Source organism: Dysidea avara, chromosome 5 (assembly GCF_963678975.1).
Source record: "Dysidea avara chromosome 5, odDysAvar1.4, whole genome shotgun sequence".
In the NCBI taxonomy this organism is placed as follows: Eukaryota; Metazoa; Porifera; class Demospongiae; order Dictyoceratida; family Dysideidae; genus Dysidea; species Dysidea avara.
Window position 1 is genome coordinate 30,587,831 of NC_089276.1, and position 21,434 is coordinate 30,609,264.

Sequence of the window (21,434 nt, forward strand, 5' to 3'; positions counted from 1 at the left end):
AATTGCTCACTTATATTATGATTTGTGCAGGTTGGTTGCAATTTATCATTGCCACCCCCTTGCAAAACTATATCTTAATGATGACAACACCTCTGAAGAATGGTAGTAATGTATTTACCAACATATATGTGTAAACAACACAATGTAATATGATAGACACAATAGCTTCACTTTCACCTTTCAATATTTGTTTAGTGTGTCACATTGGTTTTTGATGTGGTTGAAGCTTGACAACACAGGTACTAGCCCAGGGACTATTTATTTGTAATACATGAACTTTGAACTTTGCTATCACATTCCTAAGTATCTGTAAGTTATGATATCATAATGTGGTTTGCTTGTTAGCAGTATATAATTTGCTTATCATAAACAATCATTCATTTTGCTGCAAAGTTAGATCAAACTGCTTGCCATCATGTTTACATTGCTGGTTGTAAGCGTTTTGCTTGTGACTGGAAATATTGTGTCAGCACAGGAACAAGGTGCATAGCTAGAAAGTTAAATTAGCTTTTTTATTTCTTGATTGCTGTATTTTAATCTTTAATTCTGCATTAACATGTTGTATTATGCTCATTCATGCTTAGATTTAATTGATAACACTGACATTACCTTTGTCATTGATACATCTGGAAGCATTGGTGAAATCAACTACCAGTACATTAGACAATTCATTGAAGATTTTGCACTGGAAATGAACATTGGAGTAAACAATAGCAGAGTAGCAGTGATAATTTTTAACAGCTTTGCATATTTACACTTTGATTTAAACCGGTACACAGATAACAGTTCACTGATTGCAGCCATTCGTACCTTACCCTATTATGGAAGAGGAACAGATATTCCTGCAGCACTGAATAGATTAAGAATTAGTGCCCTGAATGGTGCTCTAGGAATTCGGAACACCAGTAGACAAATTGCAATATTCCTTACAGATGGTGAAGGGGGTAACATAGCACCTGCTGCTGAAGCACTAGCTGAGACTAACATATTTGAGGTGTTTACAGTTGGTGTGGCATCTGCTAGAATAGACCAGTTAAACCTAATATCGCAAACAGCTGATCTTGTTTACTATCATTTCAACTTTACCAATTCTTCTCTGATTACTCTTGCTCAAGAAATCATTGAAAGATTAAAAGGTGTAGTTACATACAAATAGTGCATCTAGTAGAGCTGTACAGCAAGAAAATTGTGCACTATAGACAATGACACATATAGATATCTTATGACATGCGCGTATAGAAGGTGTTAAGGATGGACCTATGGTTTTATGGCTTATGTTACGTATGTTCAAAACCAAATGGAGTGCATGTTTCTCCATATTACCTAACAATCAATTTGTTCAAACTATGTAAAGATCTGCTCAAAATAAAAAGTCTGCACACCCCAGGTTACATATATATCAATCAAGGTTTAGGCTACATTATCAGATTACATATCAATCAAGGTGGTCAAAATCTCTAGACAAAGCTTCGGTACTACTCCACAGTCATGCATGGCCAAACTTATCCCACCTTCTCTATTTATGAAGTTACTAGCTGGCAATATACTTATCTTGCCAAGAAATAGCATCACAAAGCAAGTAAAGTAAGGTGGTATAGTAATAATTACTATATCTGACTGCATAAAACTTGTTGGCTAATCTTCTTTTACTTTCACCAAATTTACTACACATATGTGTACTTCTGATTACAAGGCTCAATAGCTTTAGCTAGGTAGCTATTAAGATGTCTCTATAATGATGAGGAAGTTTGGGCACAGCACATTCATTATCCTGCGGTTACATCTGCTTTATTTTGTATGCACTGTTGCACTCTCTGCTTCAGTTAAGCATAAAAATAATCTCATAAAGGGTTTGGACAGAATGCACACATGCACCTCATGAATGCACTTCTTCTACTTGACTGAGATCATCTTCATTTCTGCTACCAAGCACTTCACGGAGGTACACACTCACCTAGTCAAGGGACCTATGTACGTAATTAGAGGCTTTTATTTATCCATGATGTAAACCCCATTATGGCTTGCAATGCCATGTAACGGGCACCCTGTCCCTGCCTGGCCTCCACCACATGGGTCAGGGACAGGGGTGCTGCCATTAACCACACCACCAACAGAATTTTATACTATGCCCTTGCACCACAAGTAGGTTGGCAGTTTGTATGTAAACGCACCAACACACGAAGACATAATATGATTATTTTTGCCTACTGTACCCAGTATTCTGAGATTGCGTGATAGTTACACTCCATCAAAGCCGAGATCAAAGCTACCAATTTCAGAAAACCAAGCATGCCCACAGCCGGAATTCGGCGGGCTGCGTGAACGCGCCTTGCTTAATAATAACTGCAGCAATGCATATGATTAACACAGCATACAAAGATAGCTACATATGTGCAAATTTGCAGCTTCATCATGTACCCACATGATGAAGCTACAAATTTGCACATACGTATCTTTGTATGCTGTGTTAATCACATGCGTGGCTGCAGTTATAATTTAAGCAAAGCGCGTCACGCAGCCGGCCGAATTCCGCGTGTGTGGGCGTGCCTGCATGGTTTTCTGAAATTGGCAGCTTTTGATTGAGCTACACGAAATAGCAAACCATGTCATCAGCTACATCGACGTGAGCTACACCGACGCTGGTCGACGCGAGCAAATTAAACAGGCTTTGAGCAAGTCACTGCATATATTGCCGCGATCACACGGCACGATGTATTTTACAAAACAAGGCGAGAATACAACGCCATAGCATGCATGTTGTGTGGTTAATAAAAATTCGGAATTGATTATTCAAGGGATAGTGTTTAAAAGTAGCACAGAATCAACCTGTTATAATTATTAAATATATTATCTACAGCTATAGCAATACATCTATGTTGCTGCTTTCTTTCCAGTAAAATTCATAGTCATTCATCCTCGATTTGGAAGCATACTGGGTGGAACTGTAATTCAAGTGGTTGGTAGTAACATACGATTTGATGACTATCACGTCTACAACTGTCACTTTGATGGGACAGAAGTACCTGGTGCATATGTTGCATCATTAGGTCACATTATATGCACTACACCTCCATTGAGGAAACAAGGTAGAATCAAGTTTTGTCTGAGCATTTCATCATCACTCAGCACAACTGCATCACAATATTGTGATCAGTTTTTTTCATGTAAGTATCTGTACATGTGTATGCATGAAGTATGTATGTACCTATGTATATGTGTGTGTGTGTGTGTGTGTGTGTGTGTGTGTGTGTGTGTGTGTGTGTGTGTGTGTGTGTGTGTGTGTGTGTGTGTGTGTGTGTGTGTGTGTGTGTGTGTGTGTGTGTGTGTGTGTGTGTATCATGTGAATCAGCGTTGAAACCGGGTCGGGTCATCCGGGTCAACCGGGTCACATTTTCTCCGGGTCATCCGGGTCTGACCCGGTTTATAAATTATCCGGGTCTGACCCGGATTGGATCACGTGAGAAACGAAATTGATCGTTTGACGACGTGGAACCTATAAACGCTAGTCGCGTAGCTCTTTAGTGAGCCACGCCCAATTATCGCGTTACAAACATACGCTCAGCCACGCCCATTTATTAGTAAGTACAGTCTGTAGCATGAAACTGTGTCCGTTTCTGTCTGCAAGCTTACGTGGGGCCACGCCCACTAATCAATTAATGTATGAGTTGTATATAGTCTAGGTCTAGTCTTGCAGCAGGATAAGTACTTTTGTGAGCCACACCCATTTTAATATATTGGGAAATTGCAATACTAAGTATGTACGAAGCCACACCCAATTGCTGTCTGTAAACTCACAGTAGCTACGTGGAACCAAACCCACTGACTGATTTTAAATTATAAACTTACCGGCTTAGTTATCACATAACTACTCGTTTACTCAACACGAATCGAACGCTCAAAACGTAGTCTCGCCGCCTGAGTCGCTCGAGAATACCCGAAACATAGCTCTTATCGCGCGCCTCGGCTTAATTCAATCCGGGTCACATCCGGGTCAAATCCGGATTGCTATCCGGGTCAGTGGGTCATCCGGGTCAGCAGTAGTGACCCGGTTTCAACGCTGATGTGAATGCACGACTTAAGCTTGGTGAATCATCACATGAAGCAGTTGGCAGCCAATATGTAGAAACTAGTTAATTAGTAAATAAAATTTGGTGAATTTCCTTTAATTCCCCCAAATTTGCCAATTTTTATATAATTATTCATTTGTCATTTTTACACTATGTGGATACTAAGGTATAAATAACCATGACATGTGTTTAGTGATTGCTGAAGATACTACTGAAGTCAGTTATGAAGATGTAATGCTCTCACCCGGTGATGAAATAACAATCCATTGGGCACCTAATTCAATAGTTCCACAATCTTTACAAGAGCCTGTTTTGGGAACAGGAACATTTTCAGTGGACATATCATTCTATATGATTGATTCTGATTCTGAAAACATTACTTTTGTAGCAAAAATTGCTACAGATGTTCCAAACAGTGGCATGTACCAAGTTGCAATACAAGAAATAAGCATTATACAGGATTATGCTGGTGGAGCGATTGGTGTTAGCCTCTCTGAGCAGTTTGTTGGTAGAGCTAAACGTGGTATTACTGATGTGTTGAAGAAAATAATAGGAAACGTTGTAAAGTGGGGCACCATTATAGTATTGTCATCAAGACCTGAGACAGCAATAGCTTCAAGAGCACTTTGTGAAGTATGGGCACGGTTACAACCTGATGACATTGGAGACCAAATACTGAGTAGAATTCCTCCTTGTCCACCAACTAGACAGCAGGCATTGAAGGACGATAACTTTGATGAAGAAGGTTATTCATTTATCTTCCACACTGGTGCAGATTCATGCTTCAAGCAAAGAGATTTTGTCCCGTACGTATATATATATATATATTATATAACTAGATAATTTACTTATCAAGTGGCAGGTGTGAAAATGAAAATGGTGTAGTAGAGTAACTAAACCATAATTAAACATACATAAAGTTTTTGCACAGTGAGGATAGTAGAATTGGGAAGCTGCATGTCTGTACATGGAATAATAGGAAGTATTAGGTCTGAAATACACACCGCAAGCACTCATAATTGTTAAGGATTTTGGTGCCTGGATAGTAAAAGCTGGTACCATTATTACATTTTATTAATCAGCTCATCTGGTGCATTTAAGAGTTTGATAATGTGCAGTGTATATTATGTATAGTTTGAAAATCTTGTGAACATTTCAGTGAACATTTTTCAGGAATATTCACCTATTATGCTCTTCAATGTTCCCATTATTTCACTACAAAGTCTACAAAGTGACTTTTCTATTAGACTGTATCAATCTAAGAAGCTATGTGCAATGCATTTGAGCACTGTATTGCAATTTCCGCTCTTTTAGGGAGTATTAATCTATTTTCATGGAATTAATCTCCATAGTTCAAAACATCCACCTAATAATTATGCTAGCATTATGCTGGCATAGCTAGCACTCTTTTTAATATGTTAGCATATTTGACACAGGCTGCCAGGTCTACTTGAGATCCATGATTGCATTTCAGTGTTGAGATGTAAATTTACAAAGTATAGATAGCTATAGGTAGAATAAAAGTTCCTTTTGGATTTGGCAAACTTATAGAGGTTATCCTTTGTATTAGGAATCTGTTGCATATAAATAACATCTACTTTTCTAGTAGTCCATGTAGGATAATGCCAATTCCATTTCTAAATCTTTGAAATGCCACACATATGTGTAGTTTGTAAATGCATTGGAGTAAAGTTGCTGTAACTGTGGAAGACTTTTATTTATTAATTTTAAAATGTAATAATAGCATGTAGAGTATATTACCGGCAGTTCTACATAAATCCTTAATAATGATCATGCTTTTATATGTATTTTAATTGTACTCAATTTTATATATGTTAGATCAAATGGAGGCTCTGGACAACAGTGTTGTTATGACAGCAATAATAATCTAGTACTTGGACCAGATTCTGGTGGTAGTGCAGATTTATACTCTAACAAACTGGACTGGTGGAAGCATACAGTCCATGATGTCATCCCATTTATTCTTTGCTGTAGATCCTTGTTTTCAAATTGTCAAACGTATTATGATAAACGACCTTCAGATGATGGAAGCAGATACAATACCAGGCCATGTGGTATGTATGTATTATGTAGTATGCATGTATAATATTCTATATATATATATATATATATATATATATACACACACGTATATATCAGCCTGGTAATTGAAAGGTTCCAGGTTTGATGCCAGTTACGCCAAGTCACTGCATGTCCAAACTTTACTTTCATTGCTCCATGCAGTCTCAAGTATAATGGGGGCCTGGTAGCCTGGTGTCAAGCCCATCCATTAATGGGAACCTGGTGATAACTGGGGGAGCAAATGCTCTACTGCCCCTTGCTTAGCAGTGTTGGGGTTGTTGTGGAATTTCTGGACCTCTCTCTGTGAGACCTGGACAGTTGTCCTGTGGATTACTAGTCCTGTCCCAAGAGGATTTGCTTGCACAAGACTGCAAATCCCTCAGTAGTGCACTAGTGAGTAGTGAGTAGTCCAGCTACTGCCTATTTTTCATTTATCAATGTAATTCGCTATCTCGTCAAGTAAACGGTACAGTAGTTATAGTTAAGGATAGTGTGCATGGGCGGAATTTTAGCTGGATTTTGAGTACCTAGTTTTCATCATCGTCCCACTTTTGGCTAGCCTTAGAACACTGCTGTTTTACGGTTGCAATGTACAACTTGGGTATCACTTAAATTCTTAATGCACGTTGTAAATAATACAATATTATATTATGTGTTGAAAAATATGTTGGTTAACACGAATTTTGTAAATTTCACATACTGTAGCTGTTGTAATCATGTTGTATGGTTTATTATACTGTAATTCAAATTAATTGTTTGTTACACTTTTTGAGAATTGGTTGTGTTTTTATGTCTGTTCATCAACTGGAAAAAAATTGGATATCAGCAGTAGGCATGAAATGCAGATCTATTAGACTTGCACCAATTATACCAACATGATTTTAAGCATAATTAGCTAGTAAAAACACTGGATCGAGCATTATGCCAGCCCAATAGGACAATTTTCAAGCTTTTTAATTAAAAGGTGTAATAAGCATGCCAAAAGGTGAGCAAAGCATGCTATACATTATTGCTGCATTAATATAAAAAAGATGTAATGTATTTTTACTGTTACGGCAACTTACAGGGTTGATTATTCGCACTTTACAGAAAAAAATTTGCGATAATATAATAGAGCAATCACTTGCTCTAATACAGCAGTCAGAAAAATGTTGAACGCTCTAACACAATAGTCAGCCCTTGAGTATTTCTTAAAAACATAATTTTGAACATACATAATAGGCTTGGTTTTGAGAACTGTTTCAAATGCATAACAGATACTTTTCCAGCATAAGTCTAAAACATTCATCCATTTTATTCTCCATTTTATTATGCATTCTCCTTCAGTTTAACACATTCTTAACGCATTCTCTTTCAGCAAAATTCTCTTACATACCATATTCTTCCCTAGATGTCAAGTCACCACCTCATCTGAGTGTATTCAGCAGTTCAACAAAGTGTTTACTGCCTTTTTGCAGTGGATATAGATATTAACTAAGCTATATACACTGTAATTGAACTCAGACTTAGTATGTGTACAGAAATATATATATATATTGTTGAATTGTACGAATAACACTGTGTATTCATGCAGGTCGAGGTGCTGGAGATCCACACATATTTACACTAGATGGACTGAAATACACTTTTAATGGAAGAGGAGAATTTGTACTATTAGAGCATGTTGGTGATGTATTTGTGCTCCAGGGAAGGATGGAGAACATCATCGGTCGCATGTCAATCCAAGCAACTGTTTTCTCAGCTGTAGTTGGCAAGCAAAATGATTCTGACGCTGTCCAATTTGAGATCAACCAACAATTTAATGGCATTGATGTGATTGTTGCTGGAGAATTTATTGATATGACTGGATTATATGAAGTAACTTTCAACAATGTAAGGGTCTTTAACTTAGGCAGCAAGACTTATGCTGCAAGATTTTCTACTGGTTGTTTTGTGCAAGTAAAAGAAGAAAATGGCTTCATATCTGTTCTGACTATTGCCCTACCAGACAGCTTCAAAGGTTATACCAGAGGATTAATGGGAAATTACAATGGTGACATGACAGATGACTTGATGGCAAGAAATTCTACTAGTCCTCTACATCACAATGCATCATTAGATGATATTCACTATCAGTTTGGAATCACATGTGAGATTATGGTCTGTTCATAATGCGCCACACACTACAAATTAGAGTTGCTTTTTAAGCGTATACTCTTTTGTTATGTACATACATATGTATACAGTCATTAGTTACACATTTTACTAATACCAATACCTTTATGAGCTTACACAAACAAGCATTAGGATGTATGGAAATTGGCTACATAACATACATGAAAGTTTGCATTGTGCTTACGTAAAGTAGCTTAGCCTAGTAACACAAGGGTACAATTATGAATTAATGAATATAATACTGTTTCTAGGGTATAATAGCATTAACAGCACTATGTTTACTTACAATGAAAGAATTGGACAGAGGTGGGAAACTTTCTATGACCCAAACTACATTCCACTGTTTTCATTCAACACTAATAATCCATCATTGGAGTCTATCTGTGGCAATGACACATTTTGTATGTTTGATATCATTTCTACTGGGAGTACAGAGATAGGGTTATCAACACTAAACAGCAGTAGAGAATATGAAGAGATTCTTGAGTTACTGTACCCAAGTATGTAACCAGCTACAGTACACATACACACATGAATATGATATGTTGCAAATTTATCATGCCTTAGCTACATATGTACTGCTAAGCTTTCAGTTTTTGGTAAAGCTAGGTGAATTTGGTGAATGAGTGGTGTTTTGCTAAACTAAAATCTGCCAATCCTTTATCCAATACAAATCTGTATCAAATTTGTCAAACATTTTCTTGCCAAAATCCTACAGTGGAAATTTCACCAAAGTTCCTCCTACCAAGTGCTCCTTCTATACAGTACAATATGTTCCTGCTGATTGTGTTGTAGTATACAAATGATCACGTTGCAACATAATAGTAATCTTTTTATTTAAATTTATGCAATAGCTACATCTCAGTACATGTAAGCTATACCAGGGATTTTGCTGATATATACACATGAACCCCAAGGCCCACAGGCCTGTGGGCTAAGGGTGTATAAATATATTAGCAAAACTTGACGCAATCATGGTATAAGTAATATATATCACTCTAGGCACACTTACTTGATAGGTGGAAGTAAGTTACTTGACCTACATATTTAAATCTATAGTTGTCCTCTTTGTGCTGTTCCGTTATCTGCTCAATGGTTGACATGCAGTGAATTGAAATATGTTTCCACATATTGTACAAACAATATCATTCATCATTTAGTAACTATCAACTAGGGCTGCACCGATTCTAGTATCGGTATCGGTATCGGGCCGATACTGCTGTTTTCATGGAGTATCGGAATCGGCCATTGTATTGTTGCAGATACCGACACGTGCGAGAATAAAATAACGTTCGTTTGTACTTGTTTATTTTACTAGCACAGTGGATGCCTAAAAGCATCAAGTATAACACTAATAGCTAACTACCAGCAAAATTACTGATCTATGCTGAAACCTACGTGTGAAAACGCTTTACTGAGAAAAAGATCGATATGCTCTAATAGAACAGTCAATAACTCTAATAGAGCAATCAGGTAGAAGTGACTGTTTCAGTATTAGAATATTCTGTGTTTTTGTAAGCACCATTATGATATTATCTACACTTCTCCAGAAGAATACTGGAATATCCACTGGTATGCAATTCAGTGACTTCTTTCTTTGTGAATCTTGATTGGCTACTTCATTATAAACATGAACCATACTGAAAACGTATACAAGAATACCATGAAATGCACTATATAATAAATGTGTGCACTATGAAGTAGTACTTTAAGGTACTTGGTATCGGTACTTGTACTTGCAGATACTTCCCAGCTGAGTACTTGGTATTTGAAGTATTTGGTAAAAAATGGAATTGGTGCAGCCCTACTATCAACTAGTCGAAACTTAGCAGCTATGCTGAGCCTAGCCTAACCAGTAAACCTGAATCCACAATTTAACGTTGTTTTTCACTCAATATAACAAGTCAAAGCATATCATATCTCTGAACTGGTTGGGCATCAAAGCAATGAGCAAACGGCATTCCCATAATATTGCCTGGGATATATGCAAGTTAAACCCTGAGTGGTGCCTTTGAATGCCCATGGCTAAAATGGTATATATGTAGTGGTACAACTTGTGTTAAAGCTACATAAACAAATTTCTTACTTTGCTCCTTTACTTCACGTATACATTAAGAAATAGTAAAATCCAATAGCATTGCATGTGTTATATGGGTACACCTGCAATGATTCTATAACTCCCACACCGTACTATTATTACCCTTACCACCCACAACACATACAATGGATTGTGCCCCACCAAGTGTGGGCCATCATATGCACAACAACCATACAATCAATTTTACACATTATCAATCAGAAAAATCTCAAGTGTATAAATGTGGGTGAGTGGGAGCTTAGCCGAAATAATAATAAAAGGAAAAACCATAAGGCAGCTCCACTCATGTTGTGTTTATCTTAATGCCTAAAATTACAACAATTAAAATTGTCCATGTCCTGCCATTCTCTTTATCTGGCATCACTACCTACAGAGAATTAAGGAAAGTCAATTAAACCATATTACTGGGAGGGTGGGGGGTAGCCCACTGGTATGAAATATGTGGCATGAATTACCACACCTCACTTAACCTTATATAAACCCTCTGTCACATGAGAAAGGCTCATGTGACCCCAATCGTATCCATGCAGGAGCTTGTCTTCTGTCTACTTCATTACATTGATATGACAGATAATATTCTAGACATGGGCTTTCTGTAGCGGAAGTTCCCTATGTAGTCGGATAGTAACAAATAATAAATAATTTCCCATAGTTGCAACTTCTGTTATAAGGAACTCTTCTTAATAATACTATGAACCTTTACTGATGCTATGATAAATTACATTCTGTAAAATTAGGGCCTCTGTGTGTGGCAAAGAATCAAAAAACATACTTCAATTTATTTTATATAAAATTAATAGGGGTGATAAAAAGACTGGCATGAGTGTGCAGTGAATGATTATCACAAGGGTATATGTAATAGATGCAATGACCAATAATGACACTTTTGTGGGTTTCTTTTATAGTTGTCTGTGATCCACCTTGTGTACAAGGAGCCTGTGTTGCTAATGACACTTGTAATTGTATCGTGGGATATGTTGGAGAAAGATGTAGTGAAGCAGGTTTGTAGCTATGCACTCAAATTAAGCATGTAGAGTATTATGTAGATTCTGTTTTTGTTTTTTTTAATTTGTTACTTTACAGCATGCATGGACTCCTATATCATATGATTAGTTGATAATTGGCACAAGTATTTAAAAAAAACTGTCTTACATGCCTGGTTAAAATTACCACAACACTTATATACATGGATCAAAATGTGTATCGTTTCATATAACATTCCAATTGTACATAGTTTTGTTTCTTCCCATTACATCGTCACTATTTTACAGTGTACGAAGATTGTAACAATACAGATGTTGAAGTGTGTGCTAATGGTGGAGTATGCAGAAAACTGGGGTCTTCCTACATCTGTGAGTGTGCTGATGGCTTTACTGGACTAAGTTGTCAATCAGGTATAATGGAACAACTACATATGCCATTATTGCATAACTATTGTGTCTGTGCTTTGCTAATATCTAATTAATTACTGTACAGTGCATTTTCCAAGGGGGAAATTTTGTGATTTTTCTGAATTGCCATAAACATTTTCCCCCTTGGCCTGATTGAAATGTCATTGTTTAATGCATAAAAGACCCTGAAGAAGAAAAATTCCCCTCAAAATTTTGGATGGTGGCAATCTGCAAAACTATTATACTATGTGGTGTACATAGGTAACCTAGAGAGCATTGAATGGTTTTCCTTATTGTTTTGTCTTGTTCTAATGTAACATTTGTGTGGTTAAAGTCTTAAAAATGAAAAAAAATTAATAAATAACATCATATGGCCTGTTACTTATTGATATATATGTTTGAAGAAATTAGCATGCTACATATTTCTCAAGGCATGCATTTCAATATTCAATATAGTTGTAAACTGTTTGTAATTTTGTACAGTAAATATATGCCATCTGTTATTATTGTGTTTCACACTTGATATTGACTTTTAGGAGCAGTTTAACATTTAAATGCGCATGAATAAGGGTAGCTATATATGAGGTTTCATGCTCCATCAAACCTCATAATGAATCACATGTTACAGATAGTTTTTGTATTATTAGATATTGATGATGGTGACGATACTGAGTACCAAACATTGATAATTGTACTAGCAGCCATTGGAGCAATCATATTGCTGATATTGGTTTCTCTTGTGGTGATCTGTTGCTGTCGTAAGAAAAGGAAACCTTATGTGTGATTGAAGCTTTAGGACATATGTGTGACTGAAGTAGAGTGTTTGTGTTTTGATATATATAGTTTTATTATCAACACATGTTACTAGTTTTACTATAAGTTTTGTTTGAAAGTTAACATTATTTGCTTTTAATCTTTAGTTGTATATCTTTTATTATAATATGCTATTGATAAATAACTTAGAGGAAATAATGGTTTTAGGTGGGGGAGGGGCTGAGGAGTAGATAGACTTTATGTGATACCACAGCTTAGCAACACAACACTATTACCTACGTAGCTGATGCTTATTTGTGTAGAAAGATCTAGAAGGCATACTTTACTGCACAAAACACATTAGCATGGCGATTGCCAACTTATAGGAGCCAGGAGTGTGACCCCAGGAAATTATATATACCCTCTGAACTTGAATGCGAGAGCGATTTTAGCAATTCACCAATATAGCTACTATTCATATTAACTTGACTGTTGTATTAAGGTGACTGCTTTCTTAGGGTATCCCAATCTTGATGAATTTATACCAGTTGATCTAGGGGTTTGGGGACATGTCCCTCCCCCCTTAAAATTATAACCTCTGAAAGTGATTTCAGCAGTTAATCAAAATATTGTGTATTTGGTTAACTGTTGTGAGATTCACTCTGTAAAATTCTATTAACAGGATACAGAAATGAACCAAATACTGGATAAAATTCAATCCCAAAAAATGTGAATATTCAAGAGTAGTAAGTCTTCACCTTGTACTGCATGTATCATTTCATAAACAATGTTTTGATTTTATTTTATTATAGGCCTTGCAATTGGTTTAACACTGCATGCTATGTTTTGCTTTTTGCTATTGCAGTATATGAACTTATCTACCACCATAAATAATATAATAATAATATTATACCTCCAGACATATGTGACTGGGCCTGCAAAAATAGGGCATGTGGGCACATGATTTTTTCCTACTTTTTCAAATTTCCATCACATGATACATGTATTTGGACAAATTTGAGCACACCAGCAGGGTTGACTGCTCAGTAATAATAATAATCAATATATTGTAATCCTGAAGAGCCCAATACCTGAAGATTATCTTTGCATTACTTAGCCACAGTGCAACAGAAAGCTGTTGGAGCAAGTTTCTTGCCAGTTGAAAACGGTAAAGTTTTCTTTGAGATATTGATGTAGCCATTGATGTTTGATGACGGGTGACCAACCTCGTCCGAAACAGCTCGGGTCCGTAAATGCACCAGTAAGAAATTCCGCTGGCCATAGATACTATAGTATCTATGCGCTGGCTTAGCTACTCATGATACTGAACCACTCGCCCTTTGATTATGGAAACGTCTACTACGATGTTTAGTACTTAGCTATTTGCATCACGTGCAACTTTGCATGCGCGGAATTTATTTTTGACAACGAACTGGAAAACCACAGTATAGTATCTAGTACATACCGGGATTTTAGTTCCATTTGAAAACAGGCGTTTTGCGTGAAGATGTAATCGCGTTGTTTTAAACTTGTTGATATTATCACGCAAAGGGTACAATTTTCTAACGGAAATAAAATTCCCGGTAGCTAGATACACCCCTAGTTCTAGTTTGTACACAGCTTCTATGTACTACTGAACTACTGGAGAATGGAGCAAAAGTTTTTCAAAATGTTTTCGCTATTTTGGTTAATTTCAGGCTGCCATGGAAGCCCACATAGCTCGACTCAATGCTATTACAAGTTGCAGGCTGATAATGGAATGTCGGCAACTCCATTATGTGTTGACACCTCCAACGAAACTCCTTGCCGCCAATACAGAAGTAATGCTCAAAACGGTATTACCATTTATCTGATGGATGGAGAGATCGTGTGGTTCAATATTACTGTATCTGAGCTTCCTTGTTCCCTCACCATCACCGACGTGATACTGTCTAATGATGGTCACTCAGATTGTTTACATTTTTTTCTGAATAATAGCAAGTTAGGTGAAGTCACCACTATGGCGATTAGTGATGAAGGTTTATCGTGGAACAAATTTAAGCACATGGGACGCATAGGACGACCAAGGATCTTACTTCCAGGAGAATACACGTTGATTGTCAATGCTTCGTCAACAGATGAACACGGTGTGGAAGTGGACGCGATAGAAGTATTGTTTCTTTGCGAAGGCAAGTGTCCAGAAATACCGAACCAGCAACCAGTTGAGGAAAATGAGAAGCTCAAGGATGTCACTGTAAAGGAATGCATAGCCTGGATAGCAACTGGGGTATCAATAGCTGGATTCTGTATTAGCATGATCATTAACATTTACAGTATCTGCAAGTGGTGTCGTATAAAACGGAATCGTATGCAAGTTGATGAAAAAGCAGCTACAGGATTTCTTGGTTTAGCTAATTGCTTGAAGTGTTGCAATAATAAACAACCGTCTGTGTCCTCTGGCCATGATGTTGGTCAACCAATGCTAAAAGATTACACAGCGTGACAAGACTATAGCTAACTCTTTATTAGCTACTTTAATACCCACACACTTCATTAGTTACACGTGATTGGCTCTAAAGACATTGATCAATTTAAACAAAGACTAGCTGGTCTAGCAACAATTATTAATATTGATTAAGCTATTTGTTTGTTTGTTTGGTTGTTTGTGATCTGTGCATCATACTCTTTTCAGAGGTATGCACTGTAATTATACAACCATGCAAGTACTAAAGATAATGGGATCCCAAGATAATACGAAATGCATGCGGTTGAAATTACGTTATACAACCAAGTACTAAATATAATACGAAATGCGGTTAAAATTACATCATTAATAATGAATGAATGAATGAATAAATAAATAAATAAATAATAGAGAAAACTACGAGGCCTAGAGACATAAACTAAGTGGGGATAGATTCGTCTGTGAATGAAGGCACAACCGTATAATAAGTACGCCTGTTCGTGCTGATGACTTTACCATACGTGTAATTCTATATACCGCCCAGCCTCGTGCCCAGCACCATACCCTTGTTTAATCACAGATTGCGCGAAGGAGAAGATTAGTAAACGTCCGCGGAGTGACTACAGCAGAGCCAGAGGCCACCTTACACGTAAAAAACAACATTATAAGTATGTTTAAATGTTTGTGACTGTGTATTAGTTTGTATGCAGGATATGCGCTCCAGACATACTCTAGAATTCCTATGGATATAGTTACATGAAAACAGCAAGGAGAAAACATCCTGACCACCTGGTAGACTCCTGTAAGTGTTCGAGCGTAAATCGGATGGCTGCAGGTTCGAGGCTACCTAGGTCCAGTCATGGATTTTTTCCCCTTTCTCCAACTTTTCAAACACATCTTAAGTAGCTAAAGTCTTTGAGCAGGCTGTAGGACCAGGTGTCCTACAGACCTTCAGCACTTGTGCTGTAAAGCATTAATAAATAAATAAAATAAAAATAAAAAAAACTACAGGGGCGGATCTATGATTTCAGAAGGGGGAGGTGCTAACATGGACATTTATATATGTAGCAAGATAGTCGATGCAACTAGTGTGAGGGGGTCTGGGGGCATGTCCCCACAGGAAATTTTTGCAAATTTGGATTATTGAGATTGAATTTGGTAGCAATTTTGAGTGAAAAATGATGTCACTTTGTTTATGTGATACCATTATTCCCTACAACTTGTCAATATAACCAATGGGTGCAGCCATGTAGCTAAAATTCAATCTTAAACTAACATCTTAAAGAACTATTAGTGGAAACATACTGGTATCAGCAGTTGCACATGATCAAATTTAGTGTTTTGAAGTATAGCATAATTTACAGATTTTGGTCACAACTAACCCCTTTTTAGCACACAATGATCATGACAACATAAATGCTGCAGTATCATTTAAGCTTAAAGTTGAGCTTCAAGGGATTTGATAGTGCAAACTCCAAAGCTGCTACAAATGTAGCATGGGATTTGATCAAGCAAGGGAAACAGAAGTGAACAGTTCTCAGATGTTGCAGCCTTGTGAACTTTATAAAAGCTAAGAAATTCACTATTATATAAGACTACTGTTTTACTTGCAAGAGAAGCATTTCAACCCAAGAATCAAGTTTGTAGCAGAGCCTAAAAAACTTAAACTATTTGACAGAAAGGGATATTTTCAGAATAGATTTTCAATTTATGATATTTTATACAATTTATAGTATACAGTAAAGGTATAAATCTTTTACCTGAAGTGATTGGCATATGGCAGGATGATTGGTACAATGGTGAGGGTAGCAGTGCACAGGTCTAGAAGAATAGGTTTAATTTCAGCTTACACTCTGGTAACTTCTTGAAAATTATAGTTTTAATGTTGGATGTTCTATTAGAGTAGTTGACTGTTCTATTAGAGTATTTCGGATTTAGTAAATTCTAAGGTAAGACTTACTCCAAAAGTATAATTTTGAACCCTTTTAGTAATTTTTGGATAAGATTAGCTATTCTTGTTCTTTCCATCTTTTCATAGCTCATACATGTGTATAAAATGCAGCTGCACCTGTAGTACAGCTTCTAAAAGCTTCCTAGCTTGCTCATTGTAAAATTTTGGAGGAGGGGGGTGCTTCAGCACCCAAAGCACCCTCCCTAAATCCACCCTTGGGTAGAAGTATTACAATGGCACTAATAATTAAAAGAAACAACTTGAAGTGAGCTCTTTTATGAAATAAAATTTTTGCAGCAAAATTGTGCTACACTACTTTAATCAAAATGTGTTTTCGGAAAACTTTTTTTTTCTTTTCAATTAATGACATAAGATAAAACAAAAAACCAAGTTATCTTAAATATGGGCCTCAGCAACCTGCACAGAGACCCAAAAACCATTAGCTGCAATGTCAAGCCTTGCATTGCCATCACGATTAGCTGTTTTGTATTGAAGGGTCTCACCAGAAAGAGGCTGAAGGTGGGGTTCAATGACACAATTGTTACAGGCCTAGGAAAATAAATTGGCAGTTAGATCACACACTTCATTATGTCTCAGAGAAGGAAACCTGCCCTTTGGACAAGACAGAGCATGTTGTATGGTAAAAGAGTGACCACAGGTACAGGAAGTAGGGCAGGCAGATAGATGGTAGTCAATGATAGCGAAGTGCAATTGCATCACGAAAAGCAGTTTTATGAAGCACAAAATTATGCGACTTCAATGGAAGACAAGAGAGCCAATACAATGCACCCTTCTCCTGAGCCAACATGACTGAGGAATGCAAAGTTGAAATAAAAAAAACCAGCAAGTTGAAATCAAGAAAACCAGCAAAACCAGAACCTATACCGCTTTAGTGTAAATTAATCCCCATAGCCTAATGTATCTTTACCATAAATGTTGGCTGATTTGATAAAACCATTGAAAACTTACAGCCCAGCAAAGTTGAAATTATGAAATTGCCTCATGCATGAAATTGCCCCACCCTACCTTACATGTACGTATGCTAGTCTAAGAATACAAAATCTTGTACTATAATTTTTATTTATTTATAATGAAGAATTTATTGATTGATTGATTGATTTATTGATTGATTGATTGATTGATTGATTGATTGATTGATTGATTGATTGCTTGATTGATTATAACTTTACAGTACTGCATACAAGTATAGAGTAAGGGATGTACAATTATTAAAATCTTTAGGGTACAGTACTGATGGTCCGCTAGCTCAAGGCTACCGGTCATTAAAAATCAAAATTTTATACTTACCGTATTACATTACTTATAAAAATTACATTACTTATACTTAAAGAGTTACATTAAAGGGGGACAGGGTGTGTTGGAAAATCTACTACATGGGCATAAACAATGAAATGTACAAGGGTTGTAATGTCTAAAGTTTGATAAAAATGTGACCAAAGAAACTTATATATATATTCTTGTCTTGTTCGATTTAATAGATAAAGATAAGTCAATAGGGGGTAGGGCATTCCACAATCGAGGGATTCTATTGAAAAAAAATGTCTATCTGCATTATTATTGTTTCTAATATGGATCATTTTACCACTTGAGGAGGACCTGGTATTTACATCAGCAAAAGTTATGTAGTTTGTGATATTAAAAGAGGGAGAGGGACACTTGAGTGATATTAGCGTAAACACTAGTTCGTTAAGCTCAAAGATGTACATTAAAGGTAGTAGGTTAAGTTGTTTCAGTCTATCAAAGTAATCAGAACTGTAGTCATTTAAAATAAACTTTGATGCTCTCCTCTGGATCTGTTCAATAAGTGTGATGTCCTTGATAAGGTTAGGCCTCAAAATCACTGAACAGTGTGTAACTTGCGATCTCACTAAAGAATATACAAAGTTCTCTTGGCTGTTACTGTTTGATGCCTGCTGAAGCTGCGACGGAGTAGTCCTAGCATTCTGTAGGTCTTAGGGATTATGTTTTTGTACTGTTGATCCTAAGATAGGTCTGATGATGTTATAATACCAAGATCTATATATGAACTATTTGTTAAAACCTGTGTGTCAGCTATTTTGTAATTAGTGATGACTTTTGCATTAATACTAATTTTAATAATAATTATAAATAGTGGACACTCTTTTTTGGATTAAATAACATATCATATCTCATAATTAATGCCAGTATTACTCAGCATTTCTTCACTTTTCGAGTAATCCAATATTGGAACAACCTAGGCCTAAATAAGTAGTTATGGCTGAAAGAATCTCAATATTTAAACGGTTGTTAGACAGACACTGGATAGAAACTGGATACGGACATTGTCAAAGGCCCCTCGCCTATTAATTTAATTTTGTAATTGAATTGTGTCCATTACATAATAAATTTATACAACCAAGTACTACAGGTAATACGAAATGTGGTTGAAATTACGTCATTAATAATGAAATAAATAATTAATAATAATAATAAAAATGTTTAAGAAAACTACAAGGCTTAACGCTTCGCACTCACCGGAAATAGAATCCATGTCGTATGAAGAGACAATCGTATAATGGGCGGATGTTCTCATGGAGGTGATAGAAACGTACGACAATTCTATTTAACGCCGATTAATACAGTTGGCACGTGACACCCACTAGACAAGTGAATTACTGTTCATTTGTGTTTGAAAGTGGGCGACAGCAACTATTTCGATTGGAAGACGAGTGGTTGCTACTCCTGCTTAATAAACAACATGAGTGTAATATTAATAGTCACTGTTAATTTAATTCAATGGCATCTACCAGAAGTCACCACCATTCACTAGTCCCTCCACAGTCCACCATTAACTCTAGGAGATATTCTTTTTTTGTCAACACAACATTTCTCTGGAATACTGTACCATTACATATCCTTGAAGACAGTAATCGAAAGCCTTTTCGGCATCACCTTTATATGATAATTACTTATGTGTCAATTAACTTCTGCATCACTGTTTTGTGTTTTGTTGTGTATTGTTCAGTTTGTAGTGTACTGTAGGTATATGTATGTATATTTGTTTTTGTAGGTGGACACCTTGTACAGGCTTTGCCTTTTGTGTATGCCTTGCTTTTTGGTAAAATTGATAATAATAATAATAACCCTTGCGTCATGGCCGTAGTGGCCATCTCTTAAAGACCACCTTGTTACAAAGACTATAGAGTCTACCTTTGAACAAAGATCACCTCTAACAAAAACCACATGTAACAATCAGGTGGAAAAGTATAGTATAAATCATTCTTTGTGAAGGAATGTAGTGAATTTTGAAAAATACGATAACTGCATGTATATCAGAGGAAAATGTATATTCTAACAGGTAAGTGTGTATAGCTTTTCTAGATCTGAGCCATGCAACCTAGATGTCTTATTATTATTATACATGCTTGGAACTTAGCTGTTATTACAATGAGGTGATCTATGCTTTTTAAAGAGGTACATGATGTTTGTTAAAAGGCACATGGCCACTATATATGGTGCAGTTTTATTGATGAGTTCAATAAGTGCATGCATGTGCTCTAGCTAAACCTGCATGTAATCTTTGTAAAGAGGTGGTCTTTGTAACAAAGTGGATTTTCAAAGGTGGCCACTAAGATATTAGGAACCTCATCAAATATCAAAGAAAAGCATAATAATATGACATGCATGCTCTCTAAGTGTGGCTTTATGTGTATAAGTTTTGTGGACTGCATTTTTATTCAGAAAAACATTAGAATTTGACTTGTGTTTAGATCCATTACCACATAATCTTGTATTGGATACAGGAGTGCATAAGAGTACTTCTAATGCTTCATATGCCTACAAAGCTACAAGTTAGGTGTACACATGTACAGCATGTAGCTTTACCATTCTCCTATTACAAACTCTCATGCTAAAGCAATGCTATTATAGTGATAGGTTTCCAACTTAAAATATGAGCTTATTACATATAGTCCCTGCATGAGTTCTCTGTAAAAAGGGAGATGTTTAATTATAGAGGGTGTTGTACTACACCCAAACCTTTAGAGGTGTTTCTCCACATCAATAGGGTATTTTATCTAATATGGGTGTGGAAACTGATGATTGGTTGCTTAGATTATTAAAACAAAATGAATAGAACTGTGTTATGATTCTAATTCAATACTTATACTTCCTTTGGTGGACTGTGACATTACATCATAGAGGTGATGCTACTTGCACCTGCAACACCCTCTGATACTCCCTTCAAAGGATCAGAGTCTTTGTGCATCCAGTGTCGCTGAATGAACATCGCCAGGATGAAGGATTCACCATTAAATCGGCAGTTTAGAGACCCATAAAAATGTTTTGAAACTACTTTTTTACACTGTTGGTACATGTACCTAAGTTATCATGTTTCAACTACATCAAACCAATGTTGTCACTCTAAACCATATTGAAAGGTGAAAGTGAAACTATTGTGGTTGTTTGTTTGCACACATGATTGTATTGGTAAATACTTATACAAATGATGAAA

At 36.4% G+C, this 21,434-nt stretch overlaps 1 protein-coding gene across 1 annotated transcript; it reads left to right on the forward strand.

Annotated features, from left to right (window-relative positions):
* The first annotated feature begins 343 nt into the window (after positions 1 to 343).
* Positions 344 to 12,754, forward strand: LOC136255495 (sushi domain-containing protein 2-like). The gene is made up of 10 exons (XM_066048281.1): positions 344 to 482; positions 585 to 1,136; positions 2,895 to 3,164; positions 4,261 to 4,873; positions 5,907 to 6,142; positions 7,723 to 8,277; positions 8,555 to 8,803; positions 11,307 to 11,402; positions 11,673 to 11,795; positions 12,440 to 12,754. Exons 1-10 carry the CDS (start codon positions 416 to 418, stop codon positions 12,574 to 12,576), a joined length of 2,898 nt encoding a protein of 965 aa, XP_065904353.1. The 5' UTR covers positions 344 to 415; the 3' UTR covers positions 12,577 to 12,754.
* Positions 12,755 to 21,434: the final 8,680 nt, after the last annotated feature.

Excerpts from the sequence above, each read along its gene's own strand:
- LOC136255495 (XM_066048281.1), top strand. The coding sequence starts at position 416 with ATGTTTACATTGCTGGTTGTAAGCGTTTTGCTTGTGACTGGAAATATT. Across the intron at positions 8,278-8,554 it reads CTATCAGTTTGGAATCACAT|GGTATAATAGCATTAACAGC; the intron begins GTGAGATTATGG and ends TACTGTTTCTAG. Across the intron at positions 11,403-11,672 it reads AGAAAGATGTAGTGAAGCAG|TGTACGAAGATTGTAACAAT; the intron begins GTTTGTAGCTAT and ends ACTATTTTACAG.